Source organism: Megalobrama amblycephala, linkage group LG6 (assembly GCF_018812025.1).
Source record: "Megalobrama amblycephala isolate DHTTF-2021 linkage group LG6, ASM1881202v1, whole genome shotgun sequence".
NCBI classification, from domain to species: Eukaryota; Metazoa; Chordata; class Actinopteri; order Cypriniformes; family Xenocyprididae; genus Megalobrama; species Megalobrama amblycephala.
The window spans coordinates 7,313,846-7,326,579 of NC_063049.1; the positions used below are offsets into that span (position 1 = coordinate 7,313,846).

The 12,734-nt window shown below is 37.7% G+C and overlaps 1 protein-coding gene across 1 annotated transcript in view; it reads left to right on the top strand.

The window, feature by feature from the left end:
- Positions 1-12,734, top strand: part of LOC125269796 (myosin-IIIb-like) — a 76,205-nt gene that overhangs the window by 43,518 nt on the left and 19,953 nt on the right. Inside the window, exons 11-12 of the mRNA XM_048192763.1 lie at positions 11,848-11,948; positions 12,408-12,454. Of these exons, the coding sequence (XP_048048720.1) occupies positions 11,848-11,948; positions 12,408-12,454 (148 nt within the window). The remainder of the gene's footprint in view (positions 1-11,847; positions 11,949-12,407; positions 12,455-12,734) is intronic.

A 12,734-nucleotide genomic window follows, 5' to 3' on the forward strand; every position in this document is an offset into this window, starting at 1 on the left:
TCTTTCTTTCTTTCTTTCTTTCTTTCTTTCTTTCTTTCTTTCTTTCTTTCTTTCTTTCTTTCTTTCTTTCTTTCTTTCTTTCTTTCTTTCTTTCTTTCTTTCTTTCTTTCTTTCTTTCTTTCTTTCTTTCTTTCTTTCTTTCTTTCTTTCTTTCTTTCTTTCTTTCTTTCTTTCTTTCTTTCTTTCTTTCTTTCTTTCTTTCTTTCTTTCTTTCTTTCTTTCTTTCTTTCTTTCTTTCTTTCTTTCTTTCTTTCTTTCTTTCTTTCTTTCTTTCTTTCTTTCTTTCTTTCTTTCTTTCTTTCTTTCTTTCTTTCTTTCTTTCTTTCTTTCTTTCTTTCTTTCTTTCTTTCTTTCTTTCTTTCTTTCTTTCTTTCTTTCTTTCTTTCTTTCTTTCTTTCTTTCTTTCTTTCTTTCTTTCTTTCTTTCTTTCTTTCTTTCTTTCTTTCTTTCTTTCTTTCTTTCTTTCTTTCTTTCTTTCTAATTTTGGTGTGAAATAAAACCCAGGTGTGTTTTCCTCAGATTGACCTTTTGAGCAATGTTCTTTATGTTATGGGGAAAACGTAAAAATGCAGAAAGCAACCCTCTAAGGGTTGTAGGGTTGTATTTATGGGTATGTAGTATGGGTATACAGTTTGTACAGTATAAAAATCATGTCTATGGAAAAAGTCCCCATAAAACATGAAAACCTAGTGTGTGTGTGTGTGTGTGTGTGTGTGTCTGCGTGTTCGTTCTTTGTGAATTCCCTGCTGTGTGTGTAATTTTAAGCACATTGGGATTAGATTTTAACAAGCCTATTTCAATTCCAATCATCAGACGTTACTGAGAGCCTGATGTCAGAATAGTTCCAGATTGGCTTGGAAATCCTCCCAAGTGTCTCACTTTAGGTTTGTTCAGTAGCTTTGTTTGGGAGGGTTCAAGAATGCAGTCTGCATGCACTCTTAGAGGACAGGCCTGTGTTAGTGTGTATATGGGACTTTTGTGTGTGTATGTAGGTATGTGGGTTAGTGTTGTCTCTGTGTGCTTTTTTCTGTGTGTGAGTGGTGTTTCTCAGCATCTCTGTTCAGCAGTGTGTGTGTATGTGTGTGTGTGTGTGTGTGTGTGTGTGTGTGTGTGTGTGTGTGTGTGTATGGTCTGGTCTGCACATGCTTCATTTAGACATCAAAGAGCACTGCTGATGATTTTGCCTTACAATCCACCCCTTCCCTCCATCTGTACAAACAAACCCCGACGGCTCGGCCCAGCCCGAGACGTGTCAGGTGATCACGCACGTGAGCGACGGGAATCAATACGCCTCCCGCGTTTATACGGCTAAAAACCCTTTTAGCATCTCTTTTATGTAGTTTCTGAAGCGCGTTCTGATTTTCAAGGGATTTAGAGGTGCTTTTTAACAGCCGGCCTGAGTCTTGTCAAATTAAAACCTCTCTCCGAGAAGAATTCTCAGCCTTTTTATCTATCAAATACAAACAGTTACGAAATGCAAGGCAAATGGTACAACATAAAACTCAACCCCTTAGTGGTTTATTTTATTGCTTTTTCTTCTTTTTTCCACCCAACAGTCTATAAGGCAAATCAATAAGTTCTGAATAAAGGATTATATTTGTGCAAACCTTCACAGATTGCTTCAGAGATTGCTGTCCCTCCCAACACAAACATGCACAACGAGAAACATGCAATGGTTTGTAATGGTGTTAATGGGTGTGTGTGTGTGTGTGTGTGTGTGTGTGTGTGATCTAGTCATTGTTTCTTGCCATCCAGTGACATTAAATATACAATATTTTGGAATCAACAACAAAAGAAGGATGAATTATCAGTATTTTGTGATGTATAGCCCTTATATATTCAAATTTATGCATTTGGAAGATGCTTTTAACCAAAGCGACATTGCATTTGAGGTACACATGTTATCAGTTCATCAGAATCAAACCCATGACCTTGACATTGCTACCACCATACTCCACTGTTTGAGCTGTACAGGAATGTTATAACACCTGGTGTTATATGCATGGTTTTCTTCCCTTTTTTTCTGGCTTGTAACTGACAGTTTAAAACTCTTATTTAGGTGGAATGATTGCTTGACAGGTGATTAGCTGGTCCTTCACAGTTGTCCGAGAAGCATCCGAATTATGTGTGACTCAGGTGGAGTATAGAAAGTCAATCCAGCAGGCTTTTGGGCCTGACTAGTCCCAATAATGTTATGTTTATTGAGAAGAGAAGAGGTCCGAACACCAAAACCTGAGGTACACCGTGTGCTTAGCTGGTGTTACTTGTGTGGCTAGCTGTGTACAGTAAGTAGTGTTGAAGACTGTGCTGCGGCTCTTGCAAAGATTCCGTTTCGAATGTTCTGACTCTCTTTAGAAATCACACAGTTCATAGTTAAACAAATTAAAGGAAGTTAACAATCTTTAAATTTCTATCATCCAATAATTAAAAAAAAAAATCTTTTCTTGACAAAAGTATGACAAAATACTTGCTTACAAGTCTTATGTTTGCTTGCTTGTCCCGCACCATGTGATTTTAACTTTTTACTTGTCGTAGGCATTATAGAAGGATGATCGAATAGCTAATAGATTGCACCTTTTTGTCGGTAGTCATATATTGATATATCACAATTATTTGTCTCCTGATGTTGCATCGATACCCTGAAACTGGTATTTCTCAGTACAGTTAGAGCAACTTCTAGCTGCAAACTGTGCAAGAAATTGTCTTATTACATGCTGAGTCTCTCTATTAAAATATGTTTCCATAAGCACAGACATCTGTATCTATGCTTAAATAATGTGACTGCCTGATTAAACGAAGGTTCAGATAAATACCATGCTTCATATCATACTTCCTTTTTTATTTTAAATCTAGCCAGTACAAAAAACATTTGTGTAAAAAATTTTCTTAGAAAAAAGGTTACATTTTATCCTGAATTTATGGAGAGGCGTCCCCTTGGTAAAAGACTAAGTTTTGTCTAGGATGGGATTCTCTGCTCCAGCAGTGTGGTACACAGGCCCTAGGCAGGATGAAGAGCGTTTAGATGGCTTTTGACTGCTTGTGTGCTGCTGGTCTATCAGAGGAAGAGCAGCAGCCCTGAGGGAGAGCTCTGGATCAAATGGTGCTGATTTCCCAGACAAAGGGGGAGGATCAGGCACTAACCCACATGTGTGTGGTAGTGGGACTTACATATCACTAATGGCTCAAGGTCAGACTACTTAAAGGCTGTGTTAGGAGAGTATCCTACTGAAAGGTATTACACTCTATCTCCCACTTTCTCTAGAAATAATTGATTACTAATAATTTGCCATATGAAATAACTTTCACTTAACTTACTTGTATGCATTGGCAGATGGTTTTATCCAAAACAACTTACATTACATTGAAAGTGTACATTTGGATCAGTTGATGCATTCCCTTGGAATCAAACCCATTACCTTGCCGTTGCTAGCACCACGCTTTTACTGTTTGAGCTACAGTAATGCTCTATGCAAATGTGAACCGATGCATAAGACCTTGCACATGTTAATAAAGTAAATAGGGTCAATTTTGATTTCATGTTAACTTTAATCCAAAACTTTTAGTGAGCAATTTTATTTAACCTACCTGTAATTATAGCTTATATTTCAATTATCAATTATTTCAATATAAATATATGTGACCCGTGCTGGCAAAATGAGTGGGAATGCGCACAGGCTTATTACGAGCTACAGGCAAAACGAAAAAAATGTTGATTTTGGTCAAATTTGAGGTTTTCGCAAAAATTAGTCCATTAAGCCGTCATCTAGTGATCCCAATGCTCCAAATAGCAATTAAACATCTAAAAATATCTTTATTTGTACGTTTTCTGAGAGGAGTACAGTACCTTTCCCTTGACCATGAAAAATGAAATTTTTCTCTGCTCGCTTCACCACTTGCGCTTCCTCTCAGCACAAGTTTGGCATTGTTTTGTGAATATTCATAGCAAATTTTTTGATAGCAAGAGTCTGAACCAATGAAATGTGACTTTCAAACTCATGCTTATTTAACAAATTGGTCTTACTCGCGCAGACTGACAGATCCAAAGCGTGCGCACAAAGACACCTCAGACAGCGCAGACAGATTGATGTACACATACACATAAACACAGAATCACAGTACTTCAAAATATTTTAATAATAAAATATTGAAAAAAAAGTTGAATATATATTTTTCCATAGAAAATTGGTTTTGACGAGGTGTGTGCACCAAATTTGGTGGTATTACCAGCAATGTTCCCTCTAATTTTTTTTTCTCGTTGAGCAAAACTTTTCTCTGTTGAGTGCACATTTTGGCCACCTGAGCAAAAACATACTTTAAATCAGACCTGTACAATGAACGTAAACACGCACAAAAAAATGGTTCTATCATGCAACTGTAACATTTAACTTTAATGTACCGTTTCGATTTTATTTGACCCTTGATGTAACTTAGTGATTTATTAAATAATATGTTTGAAAACAAGCAGTTCAGTCACTAAATTAAGCACATTTTGGGTTTCTTGAGATTTTTTCACATTGCTGTATTAACTGTACCAGTCTTTACCAAGAAATTCTATTAAAAAATTATTTCTGTCCTCCTGCAGGACAGTTAAATTCTTTCTAATATTATAATATGAGCATTTACAATGATGGTTTGGGACAACCATAATGTGTTTCAATTATTAGCAACAGACAGTGTTAAACCATCAAAATTAAATGTTTATTGCTTATGAATTTCCCAGATTTTATATACCAGGAGGTTTCAAGATTTTTAGTGGCAAGGAGCCATAAACAATCCCCTTGTGAGATCAATTTTTTATTAGGCTTACATTATAATATAATAAAATATAATATAATATTTAAGTATTTAAACTGATATACAGTATTATATCAGTTTAAATGCTTCCATTTGTTTTAATATATTATATAGTGAAAACAAACTGAAGCATTTAAACAGATCTGATATCTAAATATTTTTAAGAAAAGTGAACGTTAACCCTTTTATAGTTATCTAAACATCCCTGAAACGCACACCACCACCACACACAATAATCTATTTAAAGGGCACCTATTATGCCCCTTTTTACAAGATGTAATATTGGTCTTGGGTGTCCCCAGAATGTATTTGTGAAGTTTCAGCACAAAATACCCCACAGTTAATTTATTATAACCATTTGAAAATGTAATTTTTGGGGCCTGTTTTAAAAAGAGCTGTTTTGGTGTGTACCACCTTAAATATAAATGAGCTGCATATCCCCGCCCTGCCTTTGGATGAGGGCGTAACTTGCATACCTATGGCAATAAACAGTCGGTAGAAGCAGAATGGCTGAGAGTGAGAGACCCGCTGTTTTGTATGGCATTCAGCCGTACATGTTTGAACCGGAATCAGACCCAGATGATGAAGAGACTCCGGCAGAAGAAACACAATTGAGAATGGAGCAGGACGCCTCTGAATGGTTATTTGATACATTTATGTACTTATAGAGTTTTAATCGCGCCCCTTTGCAATTATGGATGTGCAACACACACACACTGTGATAACTTTCGTGCAATTTTTTGAAACTACAAACACAAATACTGTGATAACGTTTGCTAAGTAAACATACACAGTTTTTAATACAATATCTTTAAAAAAAAATATATATATATACGTGTGGATACACACTATACAAACAAGGTTTAAATTATATACACAGACATTCTACGACGACGACAACAACTTTAGACGCATTTGTTATTGAATTGGCTGACATCGACTGAAATGACTATTTGCTCAAAAAACATTAAATACACTTACTTCTTCTGGAGGTGACGTTGGATCGCGAACAGTAGGCAACGATCCACACTTGAGGATTAACTTTGAAGCAAGACCTGCTTTGAATTGACCCTCGTTCTCAAAACAGTCAGTCAAAAAATGATTCGCGCAAACATAAACGTATTTTGGAATTTTGAGTGGCGCCTTTCTTTCGTAAATAAAATCCATCCACTGCGTTTTCAGTGGCTCTGATGTCGGAAGTAAGTGAAAACTACTATGTTCATTATTACATCCCACAACAGAACACTTATGTTTCTTAGGAGACATTACCGGCTGTCGTTGAAACAATGGAGGATGGTTGACAGATCACCGAGGTCGGGGTCTATGCCAAAACCAGATTGTCAGTCAAACCACGTGGGTGGGGCTTAGCACATTTCTACGTCACAGTGAGAGCAATCTTAGAACAGGGCGTTCTGAGACAGTGCTTATGAATTATTGAGATTGTAAAAAAAACACTGGGTGGATTTTTCTCATTCTAGGGTGGTTTTGCTCACACACTGCCAACACACATTTATGGTCAAACACCATGTAAAAGTGAATTTTGCATAATAGGTGCCCTTTAAACAAACGTATATCACTGATGTATTTTGAGTTTGCAAGCTACACCTGTGGTGGGTGTGTGACTGCAAATGTATCAGAGTTTTGTTACCATTCTGTGCCCATCATCCTGTTATTTCCACCACTTTTCATTAAAACATGACGTTTTATTTCACATTTCTTTTCGTTTCGCGTTGCCTCTCGTATTCATGTATTTAGTCTGCAAACATTACAGTATTCTTACCGCGACTGATTTGGCTCAGGGCCAGCCAGCTCACACGCGCTCAATCGTTCTCTTTCTATGAAACCTGTAAACCGCATTCACCGGTTCCAACTCTATAGCGACAATAACTCTATAGCAGTTGTCCACAGCACTGCAATTATTTCTCAGTTAAACTACTACAATCATTTTCATGTCTGTTCTCTGCGCTGCAATTATTTTTTCTGCGCGGCCGAGTACGCGCACAGCTTAGAGGGAACATTGATTACCAGGGATTTTAAGGTATGGTTGCTGGTGCTGAACAAAATTGACTTTGAACAGGTGTAGCTTAGTCATTTGTTCTCTGATTCCAACAAATCATACATCATTTTGAAGGTTTATAATAGAGATTGTGAATAACAATAACTCATTTTTGAAAATTTGCACAATGCGACTCATTTTGCCAGCACAGGTCATATATTTTTATTCATCGATTTTCCCAGAATTATATTCCATATGATTGGTGGGAAGGAATATTCTTCTGTGTGTTTAGTATCTGGATGAAATTACTGTATTGCTGTTAGAACAAACTTGTTCATAAATGTGATTTTCCAATTTTTCATCTCTTATTTTTGTCCTAGACATTTATGCTCTGTTTGATCTCCGCTCATTGGGCAAAAATAGAGCTTCTGTCCAAACCAGTTTTGATTTACAGTCGTGAAATGATTTGCAGAGCAGTTCTGTTATACGGGAAGGTTGCAGGTCCTTAAGCATGGGAGATGGGAAAAGTCAACTTTTACGGAAATAAGAATTGAATTTAAAGTTTAAAGCAGTTGCTGCATGTGACACTGAGTGCTCTTGACCCATTTGGAGAACTTGTGGACCAGAACTGTGCAGTCATTACAAGTGCATCAATGTAAAGTGGTAGAGCACATAACCTGCTCCTTAAACATTTTTGAAGCAGCAGAAAGTCAAATCTATGCAAAGCAGAATTACACCCAGCGAGAGAAAGACTGAACCTCAGTGCTTTGAAGTGTTAGAAGGATAGAGATGTTCTTCGGTCTGTTCAAAGCCATCACGCCATTCTGTTCCGGAGCGTTCCGCAGAACGAGTACATCACTGAACTCTGTTTTAGAGAAGATTTACAGAGGATCTGGAAAGATGATGAGTAGAGAAGCTCTGCCTCGTCTAAAATGAAGACGAGATGAAACAGGCCCCGATATTAAATATACATGCTGGCGTAGAAAGGTGTCCTGGATTTCTGCTCATTTTGTCATGTTTGTAGATCTGAAAGGTTACGAATGAACATGAGGAAGCAAGACTCTCTCTTCTTTCTCCTGTTCCTGACATGCTGTTTGATCTACGATAATTGTAAACCGACAGAATTTTGGTGGATCAGATGGTTGGCACTCATGTTTGATTGTGAAAAGGACATACTGCATATTTAAACTACTTGAACTTTTATGATAGAAAAGCGGTTCACAGTTTTATACAAAAATATAAAAAACTGTTTTCAACATTGATAATAATAAAAAATGTTTCTTGTGCATCAAATCAGCATATTAGAATGATTTCTGAAGGATCATGTGACACTGAAGACTGGAGTAATGCTGAAAATTCAGCTTTGATCACTAATATTACAGTTTTTACTGTGTTTGATCAAATAAATTCAGCCTTGATGAGTATAACAGACTTTTTAATGCTATAATATAGTTTAAACAAAAACTTCTGTGTGTAATTCATCCCACATTGTCTGTGCTACATTCATGACTCCTCAAATCTTGTGGCTTGTTGTGGAAGGGTTTCCTAATATTTTTTCATATATTTTCTCCTAGTGGATGATAAAATCATATAGACATATTAAAGAAGCCTACTGACTTGGACTAGAAAGTAGAGATGCACCAAGGTATCGACTGAAAAAAGCTATTATCATCACTGTCGGCCAACAGTCAATTGTTTAAAAACAGCTGATGATCAGGCCCGATTATATCCTGTCAATCAAAAGGGTGCAGAAAAATATATTCACGCTGCAACTCATACTGTGTGTGAAGAAAATCTCTCATGTTGAATTTAGTTAACACGACAATAACGCATTGACAGTTAAAAAATAGCAATGTTAAAGCAGGCTCTATTTGACCCTATGAATCACCCATAGTTAAAGGATTAGTTCATTTTAAAATGAAAATTACCCCAAGCTTTACTCACCCTCAAGCCATCCTAGGTGTATACTGTATGAATTTCTTCTTTCTGATGAACACTCAAAGCAAAACGTATTCCACATGGCTCCAGGGGTTAAGAAAGGCCTTCTGAAGTGATGTGTTTGTGTAAGAAAAATATCCATATTTAACAAGTTATAAAGTAAAATATTTAGCTTCTGCCAGAACGCCTTCCACATTCAACTTAGGTAGAAAACGTAACTGATGTTGGTCAGTTAAGCTTTTTTCATAAGTTGAATACAGAAGGTGTAGGAAGTAGCGTAAGTGTTTTGAACTGCGAGAGGATTTAAACTTTCGTCTTAGGTTGCATACGGAAGGCGGCCTGGCGGAAGCTAGATATTTTACTTTATAATTTGTTAAATATCGATATTTTTCTTACACAAACGCATCGCTTCACTTCATAAGGCCTTTATTAACCCCCTGGAGGCATGTGGTGTAAGTTTTGCTTTGGATAGATGCACTTTCTTGAGCTTTATACTCATTGGCCCTGTTCACTGCCATTATAAAGTTTAGATGCGTCAGGATATTTATTAATATAACTCAGATCAGTTCATCAGTTCATCATCAGTGTTCATCAGAAAGAAGAAAGTCATATACACCTAGGATGGCTTGAGGGTGAGTAAGCTTGGGGTAATTTTCATTTGAAAGTGAACTAATCCTTTAAAGACAGGGTTGCCAGGTCTGCATTTTTAAAAAAATGTTTGCGACACTATTTGTAGCGCCTCCTATCCAATAATCACTGAATAAAGAGCTTTGTGCTTCATTACTTCTGATAAGAAACAAAGTCTCAGTTTTCAAATTCTGTCCATTTTATCATGAAATTCAAACTATAAGTGGTGTTTTGACGCTCTTAAATGTGACGTGACAGATCGCTGTAGCGCAAGTTATATCTTGGAAAACATGCATGAACATCAAAAGGTATGTTGAAAGATACAGTACAACTCACCAGAATGTATCATGTCTCATGTACAAACCCAATTCCAAAAAAGTTGGGACACTGTACAAATTGTGAATAAAAACAGAATGCAATGATGTGGAAGTTTCAAATTTCAATATTTTGTTCAGAATACAACATAGATGACATATCAAATGTTTAAACTGAGAAAATATATAATTTTAAGGGAAAAATAAGTTGATTTTAATTTTTAATGGCATCAACACATCTCAAAAAAGTTGGGACAAGGCCATGTTTACCACTGTGTGGCATCCCCTCTTCTTTTTATAGCAGTCTGCAAACGTCTGGGGACTGAGGAGAAAAGTTGCTCAAGTTTAGGAATAGGAATGTTGTCCCATTCTTGTCTAATACAGGCTTCTAGTTGCTCAACTGTCTTAGGTCTTCTTAGTCGCATCTTCCTCTTTATGATGCGCCAAATGTTTTCTATGGGTGAAAGATCTGGACTGCAGGCTGGCCATTTCAGTACCCGGATCTTTCTTCTACGCAGCCATGATGTTGTAATTGATGCAGTATGTGGTCTGGCATTGTCATGTTGGAAAATGCAAGGTCTTTCCTGAAAGAGACGACGTCTGGATGGGCGCATATTGTTCTAGAACTTGGATATACCTTTCAGCATTGATGGTGCCTTTCCAGATGTGTAAGCTGCCCATGCCACATGCACTCATGCAACCCCATACCATCAGAGATGCAGGCTTCTGAACTGAGCACTGATAACAACTTGGGTTGTCCATGTCCTCTTTTGTCCGGATGACATGGCGTCCAAGTTTTCCAAAAAGAACTTCAAATTTTGATTTGTCTTACCACAGAACAGTTTTCCACTTTGCCACAGTCCATTTTAAATGAACCTCGGCCCAGAGAAAACACCTGCGCTTCTGGATCATGTTTAGATATGGCTTCTTTTTTGACCTATAGAGATTTAGCCGGCAATGGCGAATGGCACGGTGGATTGTGTTCACCAACAGTGTTTTCTGGAAGTATTCCTGAGCCCATGTTGTGATTTCCATTACAGTAGCATTGCTGTATGTGATGCAGTGCCGTCTAAGGGCCCGAAGATCACGGGCATCCAGTATGGTTTTCCGGCCTTGACCCTTACGCACAGAGATTGTTCCAGATTCTCTGAATCTTTGGATGATATTATGCACTGTAGATGATAACTTCAAACTCTTTGCAATTTTTCTCTGAGAAACTCTTTTCTGATATTGCTCCACTATTTTTCGCCACGGCATTGGGGGAATTGGTGATCCTCTGCCCATCTTGACTTCTGAGAGACACTGCCACTCTGAGAGGCTCTTTTTATACCCAATCATGTTGCCAATTGACCTAATAAGTTGCAAATTGGTCCTCCATCTGTTCCTTATATGTACATTTAACTTTTCCGGCCTCTTATTGCTACCTGTCCCAACTTTTTTGGAATGTGTAGCTCTCCTGAAATCCAAAATGAGCCAATATTTGGCATGACATTTCAAAATGTCTCACTTTCAACATTTGATATGTTATCTATATTCTATTGTGAATAAAATATAAGTTTATGAGATTTGTAAATTATTGCATTCCTTTTTTATTCACAATTTGTACAGTGTCCCAACTTTTTTAGAATCGGGTTTGTAATCACTTTTATACAAACATTATACAAACACAATCAGTTTTATACAAACATTTGAGTTTTTATTTGAGTGTAATTATTATATCTGAAAATAAATGCAGCTGAATATAATACCTCTGTTGTTAACTGTAAGCTCTAATATTATAGTGTACCAAATGAGAGGGTTCCCTGTATAGTTTGCAGCATTATTTGGGGAAGATTTTTCTTCCTTAAGAAAAATTAAACTATCGTTATCGAATCGGCAGAGAAATTTAGTATCAGTGCATCTCTACTAGTAAGAAGCTACCTAATTACTAATCAGATCATCTTAGCAACTCACTCAGCATTGCAACGACAACTTTTGCATGGACGCCACTCACATTTTCTTTCAAAATGTTCAAATCTTGCAGTGTACTGTTGTTTAGCATGTACATGTGATGTATTTGTGTTGCAGCTGTCAGCTTTATTCGTGCTGCTCTGCTTATACAATTCCTTCAGGGCGACACAATGGGAGACGTGTCACTGATCCGTCCCGTGTGTGTGTGTGTGTGTGTGTGTCCCGCAGGTCCAACGGTGAAGCTACATCACCGTTCCCCTCGGCGAAGAGGACAACAGCCCAAGCTCCTGAACAGCCCGGAAGACAGTCTTTATTACAACCATCTCAACGTGAGTTCAAAGCCTTTCATGGAAGCCTTTGTCTAACTTTGTTTCCAGATGATAATACAATTAAAGCTACCTGTGCCAGACCCCCGAGCCCCCACCCCCACGCCGCTCTGCCGTTCTGTTGTCTCCACCATGTGCTTTGGCGCTTTATCTGTTGCTTTCATGTGAGGATGTCTCCCTTCACGGTGAATAATTGATGTGGTTTATCAAAGCCGAGCAAGATGCCTGCCTCATCAGCCTCAGCCCCGCGCGCTTTGATCAAGAAAAATTATGCTGTGACTTCTGATATTATCAGCATCTGCACACATTCAACACAAAATCACTTTGAATTAAAAATTAATGATTCTCTCGCGCATGTTCCTTGCTTCGCGCTTGTCTTTTCTGAAGCTTTTCTAACTCCGTGTGCGTGTGTGTGTTTGTCTGCGTGTGTTTGCGTGTGCTGGTTCTGTGTCCTCTCTGCAGAGAAGTCTGGATTATCAGGGGAGCAAGAGGAAACCCAGAAAACTGGGGTAAATAACAGCTTTCCTTCTTCGTATCTAAACACCCCACCAGCTCAGGAGGGGAGCTGAGAAGACCACAGCTCTGTTTGCTTCTCATGCAAATTTGCAGCTGAAAATACGAGCTATTTAAGAAGCCTTTTTTTTTTTTTGTATTATTTTTGGGAGGAGAGAAGACGTGGTATAAGAATGCATGTATTAATTGTGAGATATGTGACCTCACAGTCTGTGAAGTTAAGCCTGGATCCTCTAATGCCTCGAGCAGGCTGTATATCAGCGCTCTTTATTAAAG